The 13,766-nt window shown below is 53.1% G+C and overlaps 4 protein-coding genes across 4 annotated transcripts; 2 read left to right on the forward strand and 2 right to left on the reverse strand.

The window, feature by feature from the left end:
- Window positions 1-358: 358 nt before the first annotated feature.
- Window positions 359-2,048, forward strand: INS49_010701 (uncharacterized protein; the record flags this gene model as incomplete). Its single annotated transcript, XM_043171426.1, has 2 exons — window positions 359-858; window positions 950-2,048. The coding sequence occupies 2 exons, from the start codon at window positions 359-361 to the stop codon at window positions 2,046-2,048; spliced, it is 1,599 nt and encodes a 532-aa protein (XP_043025991.1).
- Window positions 2,049-2,278: 230 nt separating this feature from the next.
- On the reverse strand, window positions 2,279-6,344 carry INS49_010702 (uncharacterized protein; the record flags this gene model as incomplete). The annotated part of the gene is made up of 5 exons (XM_043171427.1): window positions 2,279-3,705; window positions 3,757-3,772; window positions 4,734-4,764; window positions 5,230-5,731; window positions 5,798-6,344. The coding sequence occupies 5 exons, from the start codon at window positions 6,342-6,344 to the stop codon at window positions 2,279-2,281; spliced, it is 2,523 nt and encodes an 840-aa protein (XP_043025992.1).
- Window positions 6,345-8,009: 1,665 nt separating this feature from the next.
- INS49_010703 (uncharacterized protein) lies at window positions 8,010-10,123 on the reverse strand (the record flags this gene model as incomplete). Its single annotated transcript, XM_043171428.1, has 7 exons — window positions 8,010-8,713; window positions 8,859-8,976; window positions 9,032-9,188; window positions 9,252-9,316; window positions 9,387-9,530; window positions 9,624-9,778; window positions 9,841-10,123. 7 exons carry the CDS (start codon window positions 10,121-10,123, stop codon window positions 8,010-8,012), a joined length of 1,626 nt encoding a protein of 541 aa, XP_043025993.1.
- A 668-nt stretch (window positions 10,124-10,791) lies between these two features.
- On the forward strand, window positions 10,792-12,570 carry INS49_010704 (uncharacterized protein; the record flags this gene model as incomplete). The annotated part of the gene is made up of 3 exons (XM_043171429.1): window positions 10,792-11,085; window positions 11,268-12,177; window positions 12,251-12,570. 3 exons carry the CDS (start codon window positions 10,792-10,794, stop codon window positions 12,568-12,570), a joined length of 1,524 nt encoding a protein of 507 aa, XP_043025994.1.
- Window positions 12,571-13,766: the final 1,196 nt, after the last annotated feature.

The raw sequence follows: 13,766 nt of genomic DNA on the forward strand, positions 1-13,766 counted from the left end.
CAAGCACTTCAGTAGTAGTTTTGGCAAGTGAGAGAATCCAGTGACGGAATTTTCAATCATTCAAAGTGCCAACTTCGGCTCTTTTCTGTGCCCCCAACGTGCAGGATAGGCAAGGATGCTGAGCGCCTATCAATTCACGTAAACTAGCGATCTGGTATCCACGAAGACCAGCCTAACATGTTACCCTGTCGTAGGATGCAAGACCCGCTTCCCCGCTGTTGGTTGGTGTGTGGTTCACACTGGGCGATCCTCCGTGCTGACGCCCAAGTCGTTCGTGGCACCTGAAGCTTTGCTTTTCTCAACCTTGCGTCCTCCTGAGGTCGCTGGCTCGCAAGCTTTCATACCGAGTCCCCCGGGCATGGCTAACAAAGAGACAAGCTCCCCAGAAGAAGCCATCCAGGTCCAATCTCACATTCATGAGTCGCCCGAGCATTCCGAATTTTCGCACGGCCAGAAGAATTGCATCATTGGTCTGGCGGCGTTCGCAGGCTGGTTCTCCTCAGTCAGTAGCTTCATCTACTTCCCAGCCATACCAGCGATAGCCAACGATCTTGACGAGAGTATCGAGAGGATCAACCTCACGGTCACATCGTACCTCATTGTGTCGGGGATTTTCCCATCGATTACGGGGAATGAAGCGGACCGTTTCGGGAGGCGGCCTGTATTTCTCACCGCTTTGACAGTCTACCTGCTGTCGAATACTGGCCTGGCCCTGCAATCCAATTTTGGGCTCCTGTTCTTCTTGCGCATGGTCCAAAGTGCAGGTATCTCAGGCACATTCTCCGTCACATACGGCGTCTTGAGCGACCTGTTCACCCCTGCTGAGAGAGGGGGCTATGCAGGCGTCATCTCCTTTTTGTATGTAACCCTCGTCCGACTACTCTCCTTGGCCCGGCAAATTCTGGATAGCACACAAGGAAAGAGATTTGATGGACTGATCCTTTGCCAGTCTGAACACACCGCCCAGTATCGGTCCTCTTCTGAGTGGCTTGTTGCTGCTGCGGTGGTCATGGCGCTCCATCTTCTGGTTTCTCTCAGCTGCTACACCGTGCTGTCTCATACCTATAGCACTTTTCCTTCCAGAAACCAATAGAGCCATCGTTGGGAACGGGAGTGTACGAGCACGTGGGATCAATCGACCCCTGTTGCCTCTTCTTGTCCCGAATGTGGCTGTCAAGTCTGTGGATGGTCAGGCACCGGATCAAGAGAAGACGCGGGCAAGGGCGTCGATGAACCCATTTACATCCATCAAGCTTCTTCGATCCCCCGGCAACGTCTTCATGATGTCGGCGTACGGTGTGGGCTACGCGACGTATTCGTGTCTGCAGGCATCGCTGTCTTCATTATTCCTCGATATTTATGAAATATCAGGACTCACTAGTGGGCTCATCTACATACCCTTTGGTGTTGCATGCGCTCTGTCTGCTTTTGCCACTGGCAAACTACTCGACAGAAACTTCCGGAAGACAGCCACTGAGTTGGGCGTTCCTGTCACCCGAAACAAAGCTGACAACCTTTCGACATTCCCAGTTGAGAAAGCGAGACTCCGGACAATTGTACCGCTCATTTCCCTAAGTGCCTGCCTGATTACCGCATACGGTTGGCAACTACAGACGGGCGTGGTCATGGCCGGTCCACTTGTTACGCAATTCTTCATTGGTCTTACCATCCAGACCATGTTCACGGCGCTGAGCACACTGCTCGTCGACGCCAACCAAGAATGCCCATCCACGGCACAAGCTGCGTGCAACCTTGTACGCTGCGAGATGGCTGCGGGCTATCTTGCAGCGCTTGACCCTCTGCTCCGAGCCATAGGACCTGGATGGACCTTTTTGCTCTTAGCTGGCGTTCTGCTTTTGTCGGTGATTATGCTTCTTGCTCTGCAATGCAAAGGGTTGCATTGGCGGCAGAAAAGGTCGGGTGCAAAGCCTATACAAGGGCCAAAGGGAAGGATGGTGGCTGTAGACGATCAAAGAGAGTTGGACACTTCCGAGGTCGAGAACAACCCGATCGGCATGCAAACGGGGACGAAGAGCCAACCGTCTTGAAGCACAGTATTATATACTCAGTCAATTTCCACTAGTCGATTTTGATTCGATCTCATCAACACTAGAGAACATCTAGCTATCAAACCCTTGGCTAGTGCTACCAGGTGAACTTCTGAGGATCTCTGCTGAGATGTAAAATGGCCTGGCCTGGCTTGGTGTCGCCAACCATGCCGTGCAAGCTAGAACTATATACAATAAGAAAGCCTCTCTGATGTACCACGCCGTTTCTATCAGAGGCCATGCTCCCCGTGACTGTGCTGCTGGCACCCCGTTGAATGGCTATGAGCTTGTGGGATCAAGGCTGATCGTCTTTTCAATTTGCTGGTTCCCAACGAGTCAAATGACGTCGCATAAGTTGCTACTGCATGGGCTGCTGCCTTCGTGTTGACGAGGAAGGCCTCCATGTTGAGATTGTCCACAGTATCGCCGACCTGGTGATAATTCGGGTCATAGGCTTGGCCGGCCGTCCCGCCAAATGCGGACGCCTCCTCCGCCGTCTTGGCTTTCTCTGCTCCCGTGAACGGACCCGTGGATGGAATACCCGCGTAGATAAATGCCTGATAGTCGGACCGGTTGTTGAAATAGACTGGCGTCGATGTCTTTCCCACGTCGCCCATGTAGTTCGCAAAGAGTAGCTCGGCCTCGCCTGACCCGGCCGGCCCTGCCACACCCTCCGGGGAGTCTGATCCGTCCCCGTCGTATACACCGAGCTTATAGTTTGGTGACGCAATCATGTCGAAGTTGAGGTAGAGGCGAATCCGATCAAGATCAGCGGCCGAGGACTGGTTCACGTAGTATTGAGACCCGACCAGTCCAAACTCTTCAGCCGACCACCAGGCGAACCGCACCGCGTTAGTGACATTGTATTTCGCCAGCTGGAGCGCGACCTCGAGCAGGCAGCTGACACCTGAGCCATTGTCCTGGATACCAGGCCCGTCCTCTACCGAGTCTGCGTGAGCTCCAAGAACAAGGACATTATTCTGGTCGCCAGCCTTGGTCTGTGCGATCAAGTTCATCGTTACCCGATCCTCTGCCACTCCCTCAACAGTCAGTGTGCCAATCCTCTCGCCACTAGCCAATGACGTGAGGATCGTGCGACCAGCATTCTGGGAGATTGCCACAGTCGGCGGGTAAGGGCCCTCAGGGCGGCTGCGATGAATCAAGGAGCCCCGCAGCTCCTCATCACCGCCTTCATTGTTGTAGATGATTACACCTGCGGCTTTGGCGGCACCGGCGAGGGCAGACTTGAGCCCGTACTCGCAATCGCCGCGGGAAATCAGGGCGATGTTTCCGCTCACGTTCTCCGGGAAGTCGGCTGCATCACAGCCGTTGTTTGAAACGGAGACGACGGGGGCCTCGACGTGCCCGTTCGGCGAGAAAGTCATCTGGCCCGCGTTGCGGTCCGTCCCCGTCACTGACAGACTGGTGCTGTAGCTGGTGAACAGCGCCGTGAATGGCTGCCACGTGATGTCATAATAGTCGCTGAGAGGCGCGAGGTGTTTGTGGATGTACAACGCCGAGAAATTGTAGCCCGTGCTGCCAAAGACGCGGTTGCGATCGGGCGTGCTGTAGGCGATGGCTTCAAGGTTCTCTGCGTGGTGGAGGAGTGCAGCCTCGCTAATGTCGTTCTGCAGAACTTCCTGCAACCGGGTGTTGGCTATCAATGTTCGATAAATCATGTTTACAGCTCCGACACACGAAAACTTACCGAGGATAAAGTTGATCTGTCTTGGTTAGCAGTTGGCTGCACCGAATCCCACACCGCGTATGGAACACTGGGGAAGTCGCCCCATGCCGCCGTGTCTGGCTCCCATCCGCTCGGGAATTGCTGGGATAAAGCTACGCCGACCAAAGTCAGCGTCACGAACATTATGGCTGAAGAAAGACCGGAAGCCATCGCGGCCGTAACGCATGGCATGGAGAGAGATCTAAAGAAGGATTCATTGACTTGCAGAGTGGGACTTGGTGAGGAGGATTGTTGATGCTTTAAGCCCTCCATTTTCCAACTACGAATCATGTCTGTCTATCCAAAAGTGGGCAAAGGAACTGTGTGACCCCTGCTGCACAGCTTAGAATGTCACGCAACCCATGATCGTAGCCCTACGGCCCTTCCAAAGACCCTCAGGTCGATCTACATGTATACCATGACTTTGCAGATAAGGCATCATGCACGTGGTGCTATTGGGTGATCGGACGAACCCCTGGTGGTCTATTAATTATTCAGGACCACGACAGTTTCCCGCCAAGCCAAAAATACAAGTCATTGTGCTGGCGGTGCGATATAAATAGAGCTTTTCTCCGCGCAAGGGCGAGTCAGAAGACCTCGCATCACTGGCATCTTTCACAGGGATAGAATGGCTGGACTCAGGTTTTCCTACGGCCTAAGATGCTTGCGCCGTTTTTCGCGATAAAACAGATGAGGTCCAACCCATGACCATTCTCCTTTTTTTACGATTGTATTTTATCACTGTATGAAGGGACTGGATGCACATTGCTTAAGAAGCATATGTGTACAGATTAAAAACGAGACCACTTACGATTGTATCATTTGCTGTGCAGTCGTCCAATTCTGGGTGCTGATGGAGACATGGGAATCATCGACCTGTAGACAGGTACCACCAAGGCTCCATAAGTACCTGGGTAGTACATGGGGGTGCCGTACCGCCTTTCAAGCGTCGAACAAACCCTAATTCCCATCTTCCCAGCGCGGTAGCCGCTTCAAAAACTATTGTTAGAGTTAACGTGGAGTTGTGAGCAACAGTGGTAGATCTGCGCAAGAAAGAATGTCATGAAAAAAAATAAAGATTCGTAAGTTGATCAGAAAAATACATGCAACAACAGACAACAATTCAGTTTCCCCTTGCTAGTCGTATTTCGAATTTTGTATTTTCATTTGATTTCCTACTAAAAGAATGCATCTGACTTTCCTGGGAGACTATTGGACCCCTTGTTATCAGCACTTGAATGTGGCGTGCTACATATAATGTGAGTTGACCCGCGGCTGATCAATCGTGAGAACCAAGGTAATGGTCTTCAGACGAACTCTCCAGTCGCTGACGCATAATAACAGAAGGTAATGAGAAGAGCTCACAACATCATGTCACAAAGGATATTGTGTGTATTTGCATACTTGTTGCTCGTGGGGTATCTGACAGATCGTTGCATATGCCTTGATATTTACAGGTAACTGGCATCAACCCAGGTCTCCTCCTCAAAGCCTTCTCCAAGAACGTCGGTGATCTTGACAGCCTCCTCCAAAACACCACTGTAAGCCACCCGCTGGGAGAGGTCCGCACCGGCGCCAGTGTTTTGGAACTCCTTGAAGTAGACGTGGTCGGTGACATTGTCCCCGTTCCAGTCTGCCCAACCGTGTGGGTTGACAACATCGCTCAGGTCGCTGTTCTGGAAGACGACGCGGGCATATGGGCCCCAGGGGCGACCCAGATATGTCGAGCCCTCGCCAGCTGTTCCCGTGACGGTGGCCCTGTTGAAGACGTAGAAGGCTGAGCTGTCGTCGGACTCGCGCCCGCTGGCTGTGATGTACCCGGGGCCGATTGGCTCGATGTCGCAGCCCTCGAACCACGACTGGGCGTAGCGCCCGAAGATGAAGTCGATGGCGCCGTTGATGTAGCAGTTGGTGTACAGCTGGCGGCCCTTGTCGCTGAGGATTGTGTCCTGGTAGCCTGCTCGTCACGGGTTGCGTCAGTGCTGGTTCAAGTGCAGCTGCAGACTGAGATGCAATTTCTTACCCGTGAAGTTGACTCCGTAGAAGCCGTTGTTCGTCGCGTTGACGTTCACAGCCAGCGCCTGGCCCACATTTCCAGCAGTGTTGGCGATGTTCAGGTTGTAGACCCTGATGTTGTCCGACTTCAATCGGAGAGTACTTGTGAGATCGTTACGAGCCTCTCCGGTGACCTCGGGAGGAACATCCTTTTGCGCGAGCCCATTGGTGATGGTCACCTCGTTTTGCGCGTAGGAGCTTGAATCGCAGGTGTAGCCCTGCAAAACGAGCGGGCCCTGCAGAGGTGAGACGAGAACCTGTTCGTGATAGGTGCCTGGCAGGACAAAGACAGTTTGTTCCGCCGTCGTCTGATTGTTCAATGTGGCGACACCTTCGCTGATGGTCTTGTAACTGCCAGCGTGGGCGCCGCTGGCGTCAACCACGACTGCGCCAGTTGGTGGATAAGCCCGGGAGTCGGGTCCGTCGCAGCCGGGTGCAGTGGGGGCGGCGGGAGCGGCGAGAGCTCCGGGCATCATTGCCGCGAGGCCCGCGAGGGCGATACCAGAAGTGAACATGCTGATCAAGTGCACGACAAAAAGAATGACAGTTCCGAGCCAAGAGAGTGCATCGATACAGCAGTGGCTGATATGGTCTCGCACATTTTCCTCGGCTCACGGCGTAGACAGACATCTTTCTTTATAGCAACATGCTCCCATTATCTCGTGGGGGGTGTCCAATCTGCCAAGGAGGTAGTCAAGCTTGGGGTTGACTCGAGGCTCCACAAATTGGAAGCCTCAGGGGCACATTGACAGCGGAGGTTGCATTGAGGGCGGCCGGCCCGAAAGACTCACCGCAAGTGGGACGATTGCCCAAATGCTCGGAATTAGAGTAGATCATTTCGATTGGATGAACGCAGGACCTCGGTTTGTTCCGCTGATGTCGTCTGCCCTACGGTGATGGATGGAAAATCAACGCCCAAGATTTGCGGAGCGGAGCGGACGACCTGAAACCCCCAGTGGAAGGGAAATGGAACCCTGGCAGCTGTCAATGTGACTGGTAACAAGTGCTAGCGGTCCGAATTCTGCATCGCCTCCCGTGCGCGAGGCTTGGCTCAACACATTCGGCCCACTCCGTGCCTCCAGGACTTTTAACTACCTGCAGGCCCAGATGGGAGAAACGGAGAGAATATGGCGCAAGGCTTGGTGGAATAAGTTTAGACTGCCAGGCTCACTTTCCGATGATTTCTGTCGATCTGAACAGAACACTGAAGTGGTGGGTTCTTGCTAAAGCAATGTTGGTAAATGAGCGGGCGAATTCAAATTTCCGTGGTTGACCTGACACCGCGTGGGAAACATTACTCATTGAAGTGCGGCAATAATTCCGGGACGATCAGTTTGCACCGCAATTACTCCATCATGATGATCAGATACTGTCCTTGAATGTGGGTGCACGTTCAGCAAAGTGGCCGGTTGGGGTCGCGGATCATCGCTCTGCAGGTTCTTTGCTCCAACATTTCCCGTCCATATATCGGCTCTCAGGTGGATGTGGTATTTTTGGTCTCATTTGACAACCGCGTCCTCTATGTCGCTGAAAGATTTCAAGCACTTGAATTTGGCCGTGTATTGGATCAATTCTGACATGATGATACCCACCTAGGCACGTTTAATCAGGATTCAGCTAGAACAAACAGCCGCACACCTGGCCGTCCTGGCGAGTGATACTGTTAATGATCATATCTTGGGGTGTGACTCAGGAAAGGTGTTTCGGTAATTGAGAAATTCTAGTCGTACTGTCGGGTCGCTTTGGAGACTCGTAGACTATTGATAGATGATTTCCCTGCCTTTGTGATCAGCACAGCATGTGTACTCAAATCCATCACGATTCGATATTTCCCGGCATCGGTAACGGATTCCCGTAATGTGGACTCTAGAACCCCTGTCATAGCCATCGAGTCACTCAAAGAACCATTTGCAATTCATTGCCAATAATAGCTCACATATGAGTCAAGTTCGGAGTAGAGGAAAGAGCCATTCAGGGCAGAGGCTCCTGCAGCACATGAGATGCAGTACTCCTTGAGCACCCGAGATCTGTGTTGCGTGAAGGAAACAGAGATGCACGGGATGTAACCGTTACATTCACACGTTGCGCTTGTCTTTAAATCACTGACGGATGCAAGACGATGTTGTCATTTGTAGTCATACAACCCCTCCATCTCAGCTAATACCATGCCCATGTCGCGTTCAGGCAGCTCCTTTCTTATTCTGATCGCCATTTCCTGCAGGGACTTTCGGCCGAGACTTGACGCTCTCCCACTCCATGAAAGCAGCCCCAATGCAACCCAAGCACGCCGTGATCAACCCGATCAGGAATGTCTGTCTGAGGGCTTGGTTGTACGCGTCCGTCACAACGCCAAGATACTGCACCGGCACGACTTTGTGCCACGCAGTTGCACCTGCTTGAATAACCTGCTCTGCATCCACGCCTGGAAGCTCGAGCGAAACGATGTTACGTGCCAGCTTATCATTGAGAACGTTGTTCCCTACGCTGACAAAGATTGAGCCACCGAGACTTTGAAAAAACAAAGTGATGGCAATACCAGTTGGTATATCCTTGAAGGGTAACACAGTCTGAGCGGCAACCTGGGGAACTTGAAACCCACACCCGCTGCCAAACCCGTACAATATTTGGTAGCCTATCCACCGGGCAGTACTTGTGTCGGAAGAGAGCGTAATCAACAGGCCCGAACCAACAGCTGAGACAACCACCGAAACATAGATGAATGGCATATAGTATCCAATCTTGCTGGTGAGGACGCCTACCATGATTATAGCCAATACCTGACTGACGACCAGAGGGATGGTGTCAATTCCCGACTGGAGGGCTGAAGCGCCCTTGACGGCTTGGAAGTAGATCGGGAGGAAGTATACAACGATGAAGAATGACCCTGTGAGAAGGAGAGTATAGATACAAGCAGACCAGATGGTACGTTGGCCTGCGATGCGAGGTGATACTGCATATAGACGGCTCTTAGTACACACTTGCGGGCTCATGAGCAGACAGAAATTTGGAAGGAGAGTGATACAACTCACTGGTTGCCGTTTCATCGAGCCAGACCTGAATACCAACAAAGACGAGGAGTGTAACCCCAAACACAACAAAAAGAGATATGATTTGACCGCTTTGCCAGGCGTAGGTCGTGCCGCCCCACTGAGCACTGTCAGACACGAAGCAAGTGTTTGAATTTGCCTTTGGCAAAACCTACCTCGAGAGCTAGGAGCAGACAGATGATACTCGGTACAAATGTCATGAATCCAAGGGGGTCCAGGCCCCATAGCACTCTCAGGAGGCCCTCATTCTTGGTTGGGCGGTCCTTTGGCGGAAGCCGTAGGACGAAAACGATGACCAATGCAGTCACGGCTCTGTGATGATACCATGTTAGGTGCTGCTGTCACATTGTTTATGACGATGTGGTATTGTCTTACCCGAGTGGCAGGTTGATCCAAAAACACCATCGCCAACTGACACGGTCCGTCAAGGCCCCTCCGACCTATGGAATCGCATGTGAGCGTGCATTGCCGAGACATCCGCGCATTCCTTGGGATCGGAGGTAGTCTTACCAAGGGAGCAACTATTGAGGCCACACCAAACATGCCCCCAGTCAGGCTCTGGTACGTGGGCCGCTTGTCCATTGGCGCAATATGCGCGATGATGATGAAGGAGCCGCCCGTCACGCCGGCACTGCCGATCCCGGCAACAGCTCGCTTGAACCACATGGAAGCTTTTAGCACCAATTCCCAAATATAACGATGACAATCACTGAGATGGGGTGGAAGAGATCAAGCGAAGCCACTCACCCCGATGATCAATGCCTCCGATGTTGGTGCAGTGGCGCAGACAACCGAGCCAACCTCAAAGAGTAACAGCGCGGCAAGAAAAGTGTGCTTCAGACGACAGGTCTTGTAGACCTTCCCGAAGAATAATTGGAACGCACACTTTGTGAGAAGATAAGCTGACATGCAATTAGCACTAGATTTCTGCAGATTGTTTGGTAGCGAGGATGATGTAGCTGACCAGAACCGTACCAACCGATGTCACGAAGGTCGTGGAACTCATCTGTGATCCTTGGTATCGCGGTCGAGAGGATGGTGCTGTCGAGGGCCACACACAAAACGGCGATCAAGAGGGCAAAGATCGTCATGCCCACCCTGAAGGCGGATGGATACAACATCTCGTGAGAAGGCTGCAGCCGCGTAAGTCGGCCGCCATGACTGTCATCAACACCCTCATGCTTAGAAGGGGAGCCGCTCGATGAGTGAGCTTCTTGGATGTCGATCTCAGATTCTTTTTGCGACATTTTGAGTATTAGTTTTGCTGATATGACGTGAGAAGAGTGTGGTTTATCGGGAAGGAAGTGAGATGTTTTCAAGACTCAAGGAGAATTGTTGATTGGGGGAGCCGTGAAGAGGTGGGAGGAAAAGGCTCCCAGGGAACAGAGGCAAGGCTTGGCTCGAGCTGCCCGAACCGTTGGCGTACGACATGCTAATCGGTGCCCGAAGAGAAGCACACCACACCGCTGTCCAGCCAAGTTTCCTCTCCTGTGGCACCGTGTACAATCTAGGCAAATGCGTTGGAGGCTGGTGTTGGACAACGCCACGGACTAGATTGGATATTGCGGCGGTTGCACACGCATGTGCCAAGACAACGGACGTGACACAGAACTATAAAAGCCAAAAGGCGCGGCGCAAGCGCGTCAGAAATCTTATTCCCGGAAAGGCTGACTGCAGATTTAGTAGCCGGGCAATGGAACAGAGACAAGATGACACCCGCATGCCCACACACGGATATCCGAGGCGATCCTTGCCGCTGATGGTCAGAGCTTGTGCCGGCGTTTCACGCGAGCGTAGTACGCCTTATATACCACTAAACAAAAGAACTGGGTGCATCTGGCTGGATCATGAATGATATCTCAATGATTTCTGGGAAATACGTGTCCCGCTTCTTCCAGAAAACAACAGTATCGCCATGGCTAGTCAGTTGATCTCCCCGTTTCTGGTCCACAGGGCCCCTGTCCTGGCGATCCTTGTGTTCGCAGCCATTGCGATTGGAATATGGGTCCGTCGTGATCGCCGGCTGGATAAAATGCCGGGACCCAAGGGGTGGCCTCTGGTTGGTATTGGGCTTGGACTGCCAAAACAGAGTGCCTTCATGCACAGGTGGGGCCTCGAGTATGGCGAGGTGTTCAAGCTCCGGGTGGGCTGGTACAACTGGGTTGTCATCAACAGCCCAGAGGCTATGAAGGAGATCATGGACAAACAGGTGAGGAGATGCTCCCATCAGCTATCAATCGAAGACAACCTCAAGCTCACACGATACAGTCAATCCATACCTCTTCAAAGGTTCCCGCCCCTTTGGCCCATGATGTTGTCACTGGGGGTTTGCGCCAATTCACCATGCGATACGGTCCGCAATGGCGGGCCTATCGCCACGTTTCGCACCAGGTGCTGTCTACGCCAATGACTGCCTCGTTCATCCCGGTTCAGGAATTCGAAGCAAAGCAGCTTCTTTACGATATCGCCTTCGACAACAAAAACCAGCGCGACTTCTACTGGCATGTCCGTCGCTTTTCCTTCAGCATTCACATGACTGCAACTTATGGCCGTCGTGTGGATAGCTGGCAGCACGAGGACGTCAAACAGGCCAACAAGACATCACAGATCCTGGGCCAGGTGTCCAAGCCGGGTTCATTCCTGGTGGACGAGCTGCCGTTCCTGGCGAACCTGCCAGCGTTCTTGCAGCCCGGCCGAAGGCGCGCCGCGACCTACACCAAACCAATCCTCGACGCCAGACTGCGACTGTGGAACCGTTTGAAAAAGGAGCTTGAGGCCGGCCACGCGCCCAAGTGTGTCGGCCGCGAGCTGCTGGAGAACGAGTCCTTCTGGAAGGGCCAGGGCCTAGCTGAAGTAGACGCTGCGTGGAACATCAGCGGCCTGGCCGAGGCAGGGTCCGAGACATCTTTCGTCACCATGAACAACCTGATCCTCCACCTGGCTGCTTCGCCGGACTCGCAGAGGCGTGCCTTCGACGAGCTGATGCGCGTTGTCGGGCCGGACCGGACTCCGGCCTTCGAGGACGTGCAGAACCTGCCCTACATCCGCGCTTGCGTTAAAGAAATGCTTCGGCTGCGGCCCGTTCCCATCTGGGGCACCAAGCACTTTACCGACGCGGATGTGAAGTACAAGAATTACGTGATTCCCAAGGGGACCGTTCTTCTCGCCAATACCTCTTTTCTGGGTCAGGACCCGCAGCGCTACGACGAACCGTTTACCTTCCGGCCGGAGCGTTTCTTGAATTATCCCAAGTACAGCGCGGAATACGCGGCTGGGGACCCCTACAAGCGTGACCATTTTGGTAAGCCACCTCTTCTTCGTTGCACCAACTTCCTCGTTTAGACCCGTCCGACAACTGACACTGCGCCATGTAGCATTCGGCGCCGGAAGACGCATCTGTCCCGGTGCAAAACTCGGCGAGAACACGCTGGACATCGGGCTGATGAACCTCCTGTGGGCGTTCGAGGTGCGCCCGCCATTGATGGAAGACGGGACGGAGGCGACGACCATGAACATGGACTTTGACTCGGCCTTCCAGCCGACTGCTTTTGCGGCGCCAAAGCCGTTTGCGGCGAGGTTTGTGCCACGCAGCGAAAAGGCGTTGCGCATGGTGCAGGAGCAGTGGGAGAGAGGGCTGAGGGAAGGCTACATGCTTGGCAAAAATCATGTCACTGCTTCTGGGGTGGATCACTGAAGACATGTCCGAATACCTTGTTCTGGCCATCATTTCTATTTGGCTGTCCGCGATTGTAGTACTTGCTCGATTAGACCTTCTTTCATCAAATATAGAAATCACAGTTGTCTACATTTGTCTCAAGAGTTGAGTCGGCTCGCAGAACTTTGGACTAGGTGCTGGATACGATGACATCGAGGATGCGGTATTTGTCAACTGCTGTGAATGGTCCGTCAACGAGGATAATGAGACATGCATGTGTGAACAGACGTCCCGACGACGAGGCTCGCGTTTGGTGTCACGACTTTGAAGGTCTCTGTGATAGCCGATACGGGCATGTGACGGTGAATTGTGCAAGCCACAATAAGGGTGTAGACGGTGTGGCACCCGTAGTTTGAGACATGGCTAAACCTTGCAATAACGCATGTAGTGCACATGTGTGGTCAGAGCGGGTCCCTACCTACCCAGATACGGCCAGAGGCGTATACATGTTCACACAGCTTGTCCGTCATTGAGTCGGGTTGTACTGAAACCAAGGCCAGTAGCTGTTTGTAGTACCAATACGGTGCTGACTGTAATACCGGCATAGCCGACCTACATCCCCGAGATTCTTTTTTGGTAAATCCAGGGTTTGCACGTAGGCTTACATTATCCTCAAGCGCCGAAGTTCCGAAGTTGCGACTCGGTTTTATCGTGTGTACGAGTGCCCGAGGCCTTGGCACTTCGATGTTCCAGAATCTGGAGGGCGTTTAAGGTTCTTGTGCTACGGACGATCTTTCAAGCATTTGGGCTTGCTGATGGCAGAATCTTGTGCGCGAGGCTGGGGGTCATCAAGCAGCAGCGGCGGGGTGACGCGGACGTTGTGCATCGGCCACCCTACCGCTTCAGGCATTCGTACCACCCACCTAATCAGCCTTGGATCATTTACATGTGGCTGTGGACGATAAATCAACTGATGTGCATCTTTAATCTTGTTTTCGGCCAAAGTACCTACCTTCGTCTGTAATACTCGACACCCGTTTGTGACACTCGGCTTCCGTCTGTGACACTCGGCTATATACTCGGCCATACCCGGTGGCACAGAGCAGTCCCCGTCGCACTATGGCGATAGACTATAGGCCGCGAGAAAAGACAAACCTTCACTTTCGGGGACTCCTAATGACTGTTCAGTAGCCGGAAATTGATCGTGGGGATGTCCAGCTGGTCCAGAGAATTCT

Source organism: Diaporthe citri, assembly GCF_014595645.1.
Source record: "Diaporthe citri strain NFHF-8-4 chromosome Unknown scaffold_4, whole genome shotgun sequence".
Classification (NCBI taxonomy): Eukaryota; Fungi; Ascomycota; class Sordariomycetes; order Diaporthales; family Diaporthaceae; genus Diaporthe; species Diaporthe citri.